This window comes from Rhizophagus irregularis, chromosome 13, assembly GCF_026210795.1.
Source record: "Rhizophagus irregularis chromosome 13, complete sequence".
Lineage (NCBI taxonomy): Eukaryota > Fungi > Glomeromycota > Glomeromycetes > Glomerales > Glomeraceae > Rhizophagus > Rhizophagus irregularis.
Genome location: NC_089441.1, coordinates 2,655,058 through 2,671,340, shown reverse-complemented (window position 1 = coordinate 2,671,340; position 16,283 = coordinate 2,655,058). Strand labels below are relative to the sequence as shown.

General features: G+C 23.6%; 1 protein-coding gene across 1 annotated transcript; it reads right to left on the bottom strand.

Moving 5' to 3' along the window:
- Positions 1-8,872: 8,872 nt before the first annotated feature.
- OCT59_005159 (mitochondrial 54S ribosomal protein uL22m) lies at positions 8,873-10,958 on the bottom strand. The gene is made up of 5 exons (XM_025320554.2): positions 10,762-10,958; positions 10,614-10,665; positions 9,722-9,959; positions 9,445-9,652; positions 8,873-9,358 (listed from the first exon to the last, which is right to left on the bottom strand). The coding sequence occupies exons 1-5, from the start codon at positions 10,796-10,798 to the stop codon at positions 9,108-9,110; spliced, it is 786 nt and encodes a 261-aa protein (XP_025171072.1). The 5' UTR covers positions 10,799-10,958; the 3' UTR covers positions 8,873-9,107.
- Between the last annotated feature and the right edge of the window lie 5,325 nt (positions 10,959-16,283).

The following is a 16,283-nucleotide window of genomic DNA, read 5'->3' as shown; positions in this document are numbered from 1 at the left end:
ATTAAATGTAAATAAATGAAAATGTATAATTGAATTTTTAAATCAAATTGTTTTAAATTAATTTTCAAAGAAAAAGGGGGGGAAATTTACTTAAATTTCCTTGTGATTTTTTATTATCATTATTTATTTATTATTATTATTGTTATTATTATTATTATTATTATTATTTGTCGATAACTTCAATATTACTGATATACTGATTAATTACTGTATCAAATGCATCAAAAAAACAGGTAAATTCCCGATCTTATTTATCGTAATATTTCGTAATGTTTAGTAATACCAGTAATACCAATTTTAATATATTTAGTGTACATTCAATAAGAATATAAATATATAATTCGATATACATAATGAAACAAACTATTCTTGATCTTTATTTGATCATAATTTTCCTAATTTTCCGTAAATGTTTATAATACCGGTTTTTGATAACGTAATACCATAAACAGATATGTAAATACATTATAATATATTATTATATAGTAATTATATCGAATAAATATATATATTATTGTACAGTGTTACAATTTACAGTAAGTCAGTAACTCTCGATCTTATTGATCGTAATTTTTCCGTAATGTTTATAATACCGAGTATAAATTTTACAATAATAAATGTAATAATAAATGTAATAATAAATGTAATAATAAATTTTTGTAATAATAAATTTTGTAATATTAAACATTTTAAATAATTGTATCAATATGCCAAATATATTACTATATAATACCTTAATATATTTATTCGATAAACTTACATACTACTCTCGATCTCAGTATATTTTCAGTTATACTAAATATACTACTGTACTGTACATCTATTTATCTATTGATCTATATATTATTAAATTCTCGATCTTATAGTTATTAATACTATTCTAATAATACTAACAAAAAAACGCGGTAAAAAATTAATAATTTCTGGTAAGAAATTTATACCAACATTCTCCCATATTAACATATTATTCCCGGAACTTATAACGGTAATACTGGTAATACCGGTAAAAATAGGTAATAAAAGATAATAAGATAATAAGATAATACCATTATAACCATTATAACCATAAACCATTATACTAATTATACTAAATATACCTACCATACAAATAAAGGTAATAAAAACGGATTTTATATCTAATATAGGAAACTTAATATTTTTAATTCCTTTAGGTTAATTAATACCAAAATTATCCTATTCGTTGAGGCTGTGTAAAATTATTTGAACCTTTTATGAAAAAAAACTTATGCAAACCACAAAATCATAAATAATAATACATAATACATAATCGGAAGAAAATCTTTACTATCTTATATTATTTTCCTGTTGAAATAGCATGAAAAGATTTCATTATTTACAAATTTGTATCATTTCCAATAAAATTCTTGCTTAAATGTTTATTTCCATTTTCTCTTTTCTCATTCTTTTACGTAATAATATTTTTTTATTGAATGACCGCCTTTCATCAAACTTTTTCATATGATATAAACAATTGTACTTAATTGTTTCCATTCAAAAAAAAAACAAGAAAAAAAAAAGTAATGATTTCTTATCTTTTTAAAGTTCGCGATATCATTTGTTCACGATCAATTTACATTTAGTTTTTAATCGTTTTAACCATTTTAACCTGAACGTAAAGAATTTATTACTTAATTTTAACAATTGTTTGTAGTACTTTTAGTTAATGTATTGTATTGTTTTTAAAAATTTCGTGAGAAGAAATTTAATGATACTATTGTTAAAATCTTAAAAGATTGATGATGATGATATCTTTAACAAAGGATTCTAAGGGGTTTTCGGTGATGAATAATTACTAAAACCAAGTGATGCATAACTGTGATGCATCGTAAGATAAATTGTAATTAAGTTTTTAGTGATTATTTAATTCTTAAAGGAAATAACAAAAAGTATCGAAATAAATTATAATAATAATTAAAAATAATTAACAAATGAACCTTGCCATTATTATCATTATTAAACGTAAAGAAAGTTCCCAATGCGTTAATGCTTCGAAAATCTGGTTTTTCAAGTCGTACATTCATATAATTAATTCTCTTAAATGGATTAATAACAATGCAATTTTCCAGTTTTCCAATTTTCCAGTTTGCTCAGCAGTTTTTTTTTTTTGAAAAAAAAAAAAAGTGATAATGTCCCTGAGGCTGTACAGAGTTTAATCTTTTTTTGGATTAACTTTATTAAAAATAAAAAAAAAAAGATTACGGAACAGATGACCATAAACATTTTTTTTAATTAAATAAAATTAATAATCGGGGAAATTCAAAAATTTCCCTCCCCCCTTATTTTTTGAATAAAAAAGTTAATGATAATTTTTTTTCTAAAAAAAAAATAAATAAATAAATAATAATAATAATATTATTATTATTATTACGAGAAAAAAAAAATATTAAATAATGAATATACAACTTTTTTACTATTATAAGAACCTTTTTTTTGATGCAACAAAAAAAATATTAAAGAAAAAAAAAAAAAAAGGAGTAAAAAGAAAAGCCTACATGCATGAAATGTTTTATGATATCAGTTTATTTCAGTTATACCAGAATCACGGGCATAATAAACTTAAATGCAATTATATAATTTTAATATATACCAAAATTAGGTACGATTTATGATAATGAAAATTGACCAATGAAAATTCAATAAAATTTTAAAAAGTATAATGATGGTATACGTCATTTTCTATTGCATTAATAATTAACTTTAATAGGTTATAACATATTAAATATATAAATAATTTCTTTTAATTCTATGTAAATTATTAATAAAACGCCATTCATGTAATTCATTTAATTCATGTATCTTATGTATCTTACGTATCTTATGTATCTTATGTAGGTTTTATGTACGCGTCAAAAAAAAAAACGATCAACCGGACAATTTTCTCTTTTACGAAAATCCACCCTTTTTATCTTGCGGAGTAATAATGTCAAACTTGAGTAAATTGAACATTTGAAGGGAAATTTTGTAAACAAACGAATTGAACACCGGGTAAAGAAGAAATTGCGGGGAAAGACATCGATTTACAAGCGAAATTAATTAAACAACGAATTGACGCGATACTATAACGACATTTTAGGAAAATCCTAGTTTTACTTTAAGGTCATGAGAACATAAGTATCGCGTAATATATATAATTAATTAATTTAGGTATATAAAAATCATAAAAATATTAGTATAATATGTATAATATGTATAATATGTAATATTCGTTTCACACATATTTATCATATATATCATATAATAAATATTAACAATACTTTTTTTTTTTACGCGCCATGCAAGTATCTTCAATGTGTCATGTGCGTGTGTCATGTGCGTATCGTTTAAAAAAGATTTATCAAAAAAAAAATTTTTTCTTTATTTGAAAAGAAATTTTAAGTAAATGTGTGGGGTAATGATGCATTTTTTTTTTTCTTTGTATGTAGGCAATATAGGCAGGTAATGTAGGTAATGTAGGATGTAGGCAAAGAACAATGACCTATGCAAAGTCATTCTTAAAATGAATTTCGTTTTTAATATATTAATCCTTTAATCATCACGTAAAAAAAACATGTCAGTATATCACCAAAAAAAAAAACCAGCATATAAACAGGTTTATAAGTAGCACACACGTGGTACAACTTGTGCTATTTAAACAATCATTTAATTAACAATATTATAACTAAAACTAGAATGTGATATTTAAAATCAATTGTAGGTTAATATTGTTCAAAAAATTTTGGCGTGGGATACTTTTTTCATTTTCCTAGAGTTTTTATAACAAAAGTATTAAAGTGTAATGCGACTATAAACATTAAGGCAATCAAGGGTTGAAATCAAATGTGAAATAGAAGGTTTTTATTTTTTATTTTTGGCGGTAAACAAAAAATTCTTAAATTCGCGCCACATTGATTTTACCTAAAAATTATTTTAACCTAAAAAATTCTTATGTTTTACAAATATCACGTGTTATTTGTGATTTCCATCATCCGCGGAATCTTAAAAAAAAATTCATTTATTTTAGAAAGGGTTTCCTAGAATGGGTAACAATCCAATTCCTTTGTCATGCTTTATTGTGATTATATTTTTTAAACCTTCCATTTATATTATTTTTGTGACTTAAATATGCTTGGAAAAAAAATTTTTTTCATACTCTCTTGCATAAATCAAGTATTTAAGGTTCAATTTCACGTGATTTACATTTTTGCGCCACCGCAGTATATTAGATGTCACTAACCAATCAAAATTCACTTTAACTCATCTCTCTTATTCAAAAAAATGCAAGCCCCCTATACCAAATGCCGGATACAAATAAATTTGTTGTCCGATTTTATTATTATATGAACAAAGGAAGGTTCATTGATTGAATTAATAAAATTTAAGGTTTAAATAAACAAAGATACGGATATTTATTTTTAATTTTTTTTTTTCGAAATTTTACGTAAACGAAAATTAAAATTTAGAAACAAGAAAGGATTCCAGTTTTTTATGCAAATTTAATTTTGTTCTTTCCTTTTTTAAAGTGTGGGGTGTGATGTGATGTTACTATTTATTGTATTGTCATGTTAGTTTTTTTGTTGTACATGCTTGACGGAGGGTTGGTGACTCCAAGGCTTATTGAATATCTAAATTTTTTTTATTTTCTCATACTTATTTTAATGGTTACTAATCATAAAAATAGTACGGAGTATTGTACGCGATCTTTTTATCTATTATGTTGTAATTGCGTGATTTACATGTTAAATTTGGGTTCTTTCAATTCCAAGTATTTTACACATCATTTCGCTTTTGTACGATCGTAAAAAAAAATGTTCTTTGTGGAGTAAACAAGTTTTTAAGATATGACATTTTTTTTTCAATGCATTAGTAGATGCAATAGAAAAGTACTTTAATGATTTGAGTTAGATAGATTAAATTGATGATTACGGGATGTGATGAATTCAATTGAAATTTTCAATAGAATTCAAACAATGCATATTCATTTAATGTTTCGCTTTTTTATATTTGGTGATGTTTTCTCAGAGAAAAGGGATGTTATATTACATTTATTACATTTATTACATTTGAAAACGTTTTACCTTATCTTACTTCAATTGAACCTGAATCTCTTTTTTTTTTTTTTTGATTGAAACTTTTTGAAAAGAATTAATTATAAAATAACGATTGTTCAATTTCATGTATAATTACAACAACGAAATCTTTATGGATCTAGGTCAATTTAAAAAAGAAGTTGTAAAAAAGAAGCTAAGAAAGATGTTTGAAAAGTGTGACACAAAATTGTGAAATATATGGTCATATTACTTTTTTAAAAGTCCGATATTATTTTACTTTATTTATTAAAATCATTTTAAATTCAACTCCCTCAGTGACAATTTAAAAAAAATAAATATGTACTTTTTTTTTTACAATAATAAATAATAATAAATACTTAGAACGCTAAAACCAATTTATTATTATTATTCATCGCATTCCATATTTAGGCTTATAATCCGGTTCATGCATATTATACACACAAATAAATATATATTATAAAATAAAAATAAAAATGAAACACTAATCATCGATAATGAATAATGAATAATGAGAATATGGGATATATTAAAACAAAATGGGTTTTTTTTATTTTAATTTTTTTTTTATTTAATTCTATTACAATTTTTTTTTTTTGCAACAAATAAATAAATAAATAAATAAAAGGAAAAATTTTTTTTACAAAAAATCATGTGCAAAAAAAGAAAAGTAAACGAAAAAATATTCCTGGGTACAGTTTGAGATCTTAGATTTTTTTTTTTTTTTTTTTAAGTTTTTTTTTTTAAAAAAAAAGAGAAAAAAAAACACAAAATTGGCGTATTTTTTTACCGCATATCTTTTTGATTAGAGAAACGGATCAGAATAATATAATATGATATACGATAATCATGACTTGAAAAGAATTTCATGCATAATTTACTAAAGTATTAAAGGTATAAAGTTTAACAATGAAAATTAACGTAATATATTTAATAAACGTAATATGTATATATTTATATCTCAGCTCGATGATCTTTAACACATGAAAATTTATCATTATATCTATGAAAAAACCTACCGAAAATCATTAATTATCATTATCTTTTATCATTATCTAATTCGAAAAAATTTCTCAGGTTTTTAAGAAATACGCCATTTTGTACGAAGTTTGTACAAAGTACGAAGTTTGTACGAAGTAAAAATATATATATATATTTTTTAAAAAAAATCTAAATTAAAAATAACTGGAATACTGGATACACCAGTTAATCTTTAAATCGTTTAAAAGAATTAGGAATTTTAGATGAAATTTGTAAATCTTTACGTATTTTATATATAATTATTTTTTGCCAAAAGATAATAAATTATGGAAATCATTTAATAATCAAAATACGAGGTTAATCAAAAAAATCGGAAAAAAAAAAACGACTTCGGGTATGTCCTTGAGTTGTGATGAGGCTCGGCCCTTGATTTACATCTCTTTACCTAGAAAAGGGATCAAATTTAAAGGGGGTCGTTATTATATATGCACTAACCTAAATTCCTTGTTGCTCCAAATATTTAATGGTTCACGTTCGTAATACAAACGAAAAAAAAAAACGAAAATAATTGTCGGTTATAATGTAATAAATCACACCCTCTCACTCATAAACCTAATGAAAATTGTACGCTTGGCTATACTCGGAAGATTAACATAAACCCTAATTAATCTCCACAAAAAAAATCTTCAAAATTGATTAAAAAAAGATTAGTAATTTCGTAACTCCTTTCTTATTACATTCATAATCTCGTGAATAACGACGGTTTTAATTAATTTAATAATAATTCCCTTTTTTCTTTTTAATTTTCTCACATTAAGAAGAAAAAATTTTTTTAATCGTCATAATACATTAAATTTCTTACGCGATAAAAATAAAAGAACTTCTTTTTTTGTCAAAGTACATTATTTTTCATAATAATGAATTTACTTCTTGCATTTTTGCATTATTCTTAAATGAACAAGAATTAGGGAAATGGGAACAAAGATTCTAATGTGGGGTGCATTCGTTGTTTTGTCATAGCTTACATTTAATGTGTATTGTGTATTGATGTTATTAATGTATACTTTTATATCTTTTTTTTTTTTTTTTTCTTTTTTTCAAAATAAATTTTTTTTTTATAATTATTATTATTCGATCCATAGCTTATCGAATTTTGTTTTTTTTTTGAAAAATTGTAATGCATTACATCGCGTACATACATATTACATGAATTATAAAGAAAAAATTTGTTAAATGCATCCATCCAAAAGATTACGTACGTACATACTAATAAAAAACAGATCTTTATTAAGACTGAATGATGAGAAAATTTTTTTCTTTAAAGAGAGTCTTGCGTTTTTTTTTTTTCTTTTAAACCAATAAAATCCATTCTTATTAATATTTTACTTTTATATATAATATGATTATGAAAGAAGAAAACATATATTATTCGTAAACTGTACATGTGACGAAATATGTACGTAGTAATGATATTCAGGCCAATCTTTCTTACCTGTTAATACTGTTAATGCATTAATGTACATTTGTTTCGAAAAAAAAGTAAAATCTTGGCTGAAATTCTTTATATAGATAAATGGTTTTTTTTTTTTCTGAATAATAAAAAGGATTTTCTTATGATATTTATTATAATGATGACTAGAAAAAGTTAAAAGACGTTTTTTTTTTTTTAATAATATACGTTGTTTAATGTTCATTTGTTTAAATTATTATGCATTTTCATGAAATTTTTACCCATGTTTTTTTTTCTTTGCCCTCGGTAAATTCAATAAAGTTCTTTATGAATGCACATGAAAAATAATAATTGATTCTTTATAATCTTTATAATAGATTTTTTTTTTTATATATTTCTTTCTTTTCTTTTTTAACAGTATCTTTTCTTTCAATTTTTTTACGTGTGACGACGGGTTATGAAGTTTTAGGATGTGATAATAATAATTAATATAATGATATTATCGTTATTATAATACTAACAACAATAAAAATGATTCTCAAATGAGGATCAACAATGCACATTAAGAAAAAATTATCATCAAAAGGAAATTAAAGGAAATTAGGCGTCCTTAATAATTTATGGGGAAACTTTTTTTATTTAGTCTTTTTACAGTTCATTAATTTATAAAAAAAAAAATCTTAAAAACAAGAATAAAATCCAGATCTTATGACTCATAATTCCATGTTAGGAATAAACGAAATTTTTAATAGGAAAACTAGAAAACTTTTTTTTTTTTTTAATATGATTTCATTTGAATTAACGAAGGAGGAAAAATACGCCAAGATACAGAAAAAGCCCGTTAAAAAAAAATTTTTTTGGCGTCGTGTAAAGTTGTACAATTAAGCATTTCTATGAAGAATTTTTGAAAAAAAAAATTAATATATATAATAAATTAAATTTATATTCCATTTTATTATATTGACTTTTTGATTTTATGTTAATTTTTTCATGTCACGTAATTGCAATTAACTTGTCCGTACGGCGCGCAGCAAAAAAAAAAAAAAATTCTCAGAAACAAAAAAAAGTTAGTCATGTGATTATGAATCAATGTTTTTTAAAATCAAAAATATCAAAAATGAATCGAATGGTTACCATGGTTACCACGTGTAGAATATTCTGATTTCAAAAAAAAAATAAGGTTATGCATAACAATATAATAAATTTATCATGGTTTTTTTTTTATGTTCTATTATAATCGGTATAATCGGTTCAAAAAATGAGTGGATCGATCATAAAGTGTAAATTCGGGTAAAAAGATAAGATTTGATTATTTTATTTTTTCGCTTTTATTACAATGATTTTAATTGGCATATTTGTTTGTTATTTTTTTTCACACGCTTTCTTTATTATTATTGAACAATATTACCCATTTTTGAAAATACACATTTTGAAAATCATCAGTCTAAGCCAAAAGAATTATACTGTGTATAAACTGTGTATTAAATTAAAAATTATTATTATCTTACAAATATTCTTCACGTTCTTATGCAATTTAAGATTATCCCATTGTTTCATTGTTTCTCATCATCCACTTTTGAAAATTTTTCTTGTCGATCTTAGGGGGTTATTTACCAATTATAAAATCGCGTGGGATTATATATTGGTTTATTCTCAATAAGTGGTGTCCAAACTTTTTTCTTTTCGTAATTAAATCCTTTTAATTTCCGTTTTTTACCTATACCTTCTACTTCCTCAATAGGTTCCTTCTCTTTAACAATATACTTCATGTGTGCTTTTTTGATCTGTAAAAGACTAAATCTACCTCTCGCTCCAAAATTTGGTTTTTTCCGATATCCTCCTTTACCAACCCATGCTTGTTCTAAAATTTAGAAAAATATATTGATTTCACGTGATACTTCCCAAAGTAATGCGTATTTCAAATAATAATTTTAAAATCGACAATACCAATATAACACTTGTCAGATTCCATAGCTTTATATCTCCAAGCATGATCTCGAGCCGTTATTAAAGAATTCATGATTTTTTTAGATGCTTTCTTTGGAGAAAATTCCATCTGTGTAATAGCCTCATTAATTGGTTTACCAGCAATTTGATTTGCTAAAAATCTAAGTTTACGAGGGGATATACGAAAATTCATTGTAGAATACCGATGCTAAAAAAAGATCAATAAAGGGGGTGTTAAATATCCAGATTGAATTTATATAAAATCTAGAATTAATACCTCGGTATGTTTCTTTTTTGCTTCAGTGTATTTTGGATCTTTTGGATCTTTTGGACCTGTAATTTTTGGAATTTCACCCTTTTTTTTCTTCACATCATCTACATCTTTTTCCAAATCAAAAATCGATGAAACTCCAAGTCCAGGATAAGCTGTTTGAGGTTCAACAGGTTCTTTTTTCTTTTTTTTATTAAAAAAAGGCAACCATTTTACTCTTGAAATAGGTGAATTATGAAGAGATCTAAATATTGAATGATATAAACTTTTGATTAGATAATTGTTTACAGGTTGATGAGAATTAAAGAGTGATTATAAGTGGTTAATGGATGGTTATATTATTAATGGGTGATTATATAATGGGTGTAGTGGTTATATTAATGGGTGGTTATATTTTTGTAGTTATAATTTAATTATTAATGGACTATATTATTAATGGGTGATTATATTAATGGGTTGTAGTGGTTATAATTTAATTAATGAGCTATAATTAATGGGTGGTTATATTAATGGGTGTAGTGGTTATAATTTAATTAATGAGCTATAATTAATGGGTGGTTATATTATTGTAGTTATAATTTAATTATTAATGGGTGGTTATATTAATGGATGTAGTGGTTATAATTTAATTATTAATGGGCGGTTATAATTAATTTATTAATGAATGGTTATAATTAAATTATAAAATGAGTGGTTATAATTAATTTATTAATAGGTGGTTATAATTAATTAATTAATGAGTGTTATAATTAAATGGATGTTTATAATTAATTTATCAATGAGTGATTGATATTTAATTAGTGGGTTGATTGATATTGATCTTGAACGAATTTACTTGATTAGAATTAATTTTTAATTAATTTCTATTTTTTAATGAAAACGCAATAGTAATATTTACCTAACCGAATGTGCCAAAGAAGGTTGACCAAAACTTTCCTTTAACCTGAAAACTGTTCAATAATTTGATCGTACATTGATATTTGAATATTTGATAAAAAAATATTTTTAACCATTATGTTTTTTATCAATATATTTTTCAAATTTACCAAATGATAACAATGTCCTATTTCTTGATATTTCCATATTTTTTTTTTTAAAGAAAAAAATTCAAAGAGATATAAAAAGAAAAATTCAAGAGATATAAAAAGAAAACAAAAAAGGCTAAAAAAATTTTATTTTCCTAAAATAATAAATCGAATGATAAATAAGTAATATTTAACAATAATAACCGAAAAAGAAAGACATCTAAATTTTTTTGGTGGCTTATCTTGTAAATAAAATAAATAAAATAAGTCTTGTAATCAATTTTTTATCAGGAAAAAAAAAAATATGTAGATCTTTTTGGATCTACCATTCTCTGATTGGTTGGAACAGGTTGATTACGTAATTAAGAAATTAGAATCCACAGTTCAACGAATTATGGATTCCACTTTAATTCATGCAATGATATGTTAGAAGTTTGGATGATTCCAAAAATCTTAAAAATCTTGAAAGAATTTTGATTCCGATTTTTTTTTTAAAAATAATCTTTTTTCTTCTTTTTTCCTCAAACTTTTTTTATTTTCTTTTTTTCATCAAATCTTTTAATCTATTAAAAAAATGTAAAACGAAACTTATTTTTAAAAATAGACGAAACGAAATGCAAGAAAAAGAAAAAAAAAAGGTTAATATGTTACTGCGCTACTATTTTAATAATATTATTATTATCATATACTTGATTAATATATGACTAAAGCTTTTTTTTTAAAAAAAAAATCAAAGTTTTTTTTTTACCGAAATGTGAATATATTGTATATATGTTTTTAACACACGATCAATTTTAAAAGTTTTATATTTTTGTTGAGAAATAATACTGAAATTCTTTTATTTCACCTTATTTATTATAATAACAAAACATTTTTTTTAATAATAATAATAATAATAAAAACTATGTAATTTTTTTTTATGATCAATATGATCAATAATTCAATAATTCAATATGATCAATATCAGAAGGCAGAATACTTTTCACGTATTATATCATATATTATAAGTGGGGTTTTTTTTCGTTGTATGTTTTCAGAATATGTTTTCAGAATATGTTTTCAGAATAATGTATGTTTTCTGGATAACCGCGTCATCATTTTTCATCAAATTAATAATAGAACGAAAGAGCGCGAGAACACGAGTTATTACAGTATCAATATTGATCATGAGAACCGTGCATAATTCTAGTTGCATGATTCTGGTTGCATGATCCTGGTTGCGTAATTCTGGTATGGTCATTTTTTACCTTGTTTTATCAATCATTTAATTATCATCAATCATATCATCATTAACAACCGAATTCTAGACTTATGTCGTGTACGCACTCAGTACATTACTACTATACTGCATTTGTGAACCCATAGTTCTTATAGGTTGAGAAAATCATCAAAGTGTTTATTCCGGATTTGTAGAAATGTTTATTTTTCACATTATCATCGGAGGAAAATATTTATCATTAAACAAACTTTAATCGAAATCCAACATTCTTTTTTAAACATGTGAATAAGACGACATTAAAACAATTAGAATAATTAGAATAATCAAATTAAGCAGTAAGTTATGCAGGTTGAATGTATCGGCGCACAAGTGAAATCTTAGTGGATCATGAAACAAATTTGGTTAACGGGAGAATCCGGAAAATTTTAATTATCCAGAGTTAGGAATAAGAGCTAAATCAAGAAGATTTTTTTTTTTCCAAGATTACATTCGGAACAGCATCAATTAATGAGAAAACAAAACTGCAAAATGAAATAAAATGAATTAAAGTTGGATACTTGCTAAACAAATCTGTGATTACATTATATAAAAAGAGGTGAGTGGACTGAGTAATGTAATTGAATTTAGTAATATATTATTAAATGCATCGTAATATGCATCGTATTTGTTTTTTATTTATTTATTTAAAAAAATTTTTTTTAATGAATGAGACAGGATTAGGATAGATTATTGTTTGGGTCTATTTGGATATAATCAGAAGAGAAAGGGGGGGAAAGGGAATTCCTTACAAAACTGATTTACTTGGAAATGTCTATGATATTTTTAGCAAGTTTTGAAACTTGAACAAATAAGTTAAATCATTACAATCAAAAAAAAAAAAAAAAATTTTTAACAAACACATGAAAGTCGCGGATATTTCGCGGTAAAGTGCGTACTGAATGATAGACAAAGAAAATACATACATATATATTTATTTATTATTTATTTATTTATTTATGTATTTATTTATTTAATGAAAGGGGGGGGTGTGATAAAAAAAAAAGAGATTCAACAGATGATTTAACTAGATTTGACAATATTTTATCCGTAAACAAAGAAAAAAATCTGGGAAAAAAAAAAGTACGCCAATAATCTTGTGAAATATTTAAAAATTTATGCATGGTATTAAGAAAATTCTTTAAAATACCTGTTAGGTGAATTGTAGAACTTTAAAAACTTGAAACAATAACAGGTGAGAATCATTCACATTCATCACATATCACATCTCTTTTGATTTTAAAATAACAAGTTTATTAAGTTCTTATGATCATGTTGCTATATTTAAATGGGAAAGGATTAGAAATTTAAGAAAGTAAAAGATTACGACAAATTATGCAATGTAACAACTTTTTAGGAGTAAATAGTGCAACTTAATCTTTCATATAATCAATTCTTTTTTGAGGATTGATTAAAAGGATGATTTACGTAATGGTTTTAAAAAAAAACTTTAGAATGATTATCTAAAAATAAAGACGGAATTGGAAAACGCGAAATCAATCATTAAAAATAGAATCCTTATTGATGAACATTTTTTTTTAGTATTATTCTTTGAAGAACTCTATTATCATTGATCTTTTTTTGATCCTTGCCATGATTAGTAGAATAATAGTAAAATAGTACTAATAGATTTTAAATAGTATACTCTATTAATGCTTATTATGCTTATTATAAAATACTTTCAATCAAGCTAAATATATTCTCAATTATCAAGAAATTAGTAAAGGCGCGTCTGTAGATCAATATATCACGTGGTTACACGAATTAGTGAATTGGAATTAGCCATATATGGATTTCGTGTAACCCAAAGTGAAAAGTACGGAGAGATTATTAACATTTTGAAACAAAACTATAAAAAAAAGAGTTTCAAAGACCGATAATAATGATAATTAATCTTGAAGATTTTATCTTTATTTGTACTTTTTTTCCGATACTTCGATTAAATTGCTTTACCTTTAATAGTTTTTATTGTTTTTTATAGTTTTTATAAAGCTGACAAACCATACAAATCACATGATTCATGATTATGAAAAAAGTTTAAAATTTTTAAAATAATGGCTAACTTTTTGGATAACTTTTAAATAAATTTCGGACAACTTTTAGTTAACTTTGGATAAATTTTGGATAACTTTTTAAATAACTTTTGGATAAAATTTGGTAAACTTTAGGTTTAATTTGACTTTTTAATTTTTTAAAATTTAATTTTTTTAAAAAATTTTTTAAAGTGACTTTTAATTAAAAGTGACTTTTAATAGTTCTAATAGTGACTTTTAATTTTAAAACTTGTTTAAAATTAAAATTGGTTAAAAATGGTTTCTTGGCAACTTTTTTTTTTAAAAAATTTAATAATCATTTATTACAATAAACCTATATTAAAAGAACAAGAAATATAATTTCCTTTTTTATTTTTCTTGACCGTTTTTAATTCATATTGCTGTATTAAGAATTGATTTACTTAAACCGGCTTTTTAACCGGTTTAAAATCGGTTAAATTATTTTTTTTTTTAAGCTAAACCATTTATAATACTCGTAGTTTTTCTCGTACGATATAAAAAAATTATTATATACTTGTGTAACTTTTTACTTTAAAAATGGCAAATGATTCGTAGATCTAAATAATTTTTTTTTTTTAAAAAAAAAAAAAGGAAAAAAGAAACGCGTAAAATTTTAGAATCGCGCGTTTTTTCGCGGAGGGAAAATATTTTTTTTTAAAAAAAATTTTTTTTGAAGGAACAATACGAATGATAATATTAAATACGAAGATCCTATATTTTTATTAAATAAATGCTTTCTTAATTTAAAACGAAACCTTTTTCGAGTGTTTATGCAAGAATACAATAAGAAATGAATGAATGAATATATGGGGTCGGATATTTTAAATGATATCCAACATTTAGCCAACATTTATCCAAACATTATCCTAAAGCATATATATTTTTTAATATATCCTAAACATGACTAAACATATTGAATGAATTAATTAAATAACGTTTAGCGTTTTATAGAAATTACGCGATAATATTAAAATTAGTCAAATTGAGAAAGATTACGTACGTAAAGTAAGTATTATATGTATAATGTATGTATATGCTATTAATAATATTATTTGAGATAAGATACATAAGATCATAAGATACATGAGGATCATTTACTTGATTGTACTAAAATTAGTTATGAAAAAATTTTTTATATGATAAAGATTTATAGATTTTAGCGCCAAATTAACTAAAATGAATTAAATGAAATCTTAAAGTAAAAATTCATATTGTTTAAAATTATTGTTGTTTGATATTTGAAATCTATTATGAAAGTGGGCAGCCACTAAGAAACATTGAAAATATTAAAAAGTTTTAACCAAATTAAATCTAGTAAATCTTTTTTAAATCTAGAATTTTTTAAAAAAACGGTTTATTTTATTAAAAACGGGTTTTCTTTTTTTTTGTTGTAACAATAAATACAATAAATGCAAATGATTGAAAATAGAAATTTTTTTCTTTGTAAAAAAAATGGAAAGATAAGCTTTTTTTTTTTTCAAACAAGGGGAAAATTAAGTTATTATCTTAAAATTAACGCGCCACGCGTAATAATTAATTATTGCTTCATATTATTATATTTTTCGTATTACTTAAAAAAATATTTCACTCTTTAATATTTTAAAAAGTATTATGTATTGGTTGGTTTATATGGTTTATAATGATTATAATAAATCAAAAAAAAAGAGTCTAATCATACAAATCGTACAACCGGTATTATTTTTAAGGAAATGGCGCAGTAAATTACTTAGTTAAAGGTTAGACGATCTACATGTCAAATATTCAATTCGTATCACATAATCTGTGTCACAGATGAAAAAAAAAAATATTTTTTTTTCTCCGATATCCTTTGAGTATTTTCTTTGTTAAAATAATAATTAATCATGTCGTCAGTTTAGTAATTATTTCAGACAATGTTACAATCGTAATAGTCGTAATATTTTATTTATTTTTTATTTATTTATTTATTTATTTTTTCTTATGAATGAAATTTCACATTGCACAATGTAAACATATTATTATTTTTTTTTTTCTCTCTCTTCTCAGTTCTCACGTACAAGTTAATTTTTTGATTCAATTGAAAATATTAACTGACACGGTTCTTCTTTTCACCTCGGTGACAGATAATGTGACAGATAATTAGAAATTTCTTTAATCGATTTCATTGTAATCGAGTCTCAATGGTTTTTCAATGTTTCAATTAAAAGAACAATATGAAATATTTTAGCCAAATGCTTTCTTGTTTTTTTTTTGTG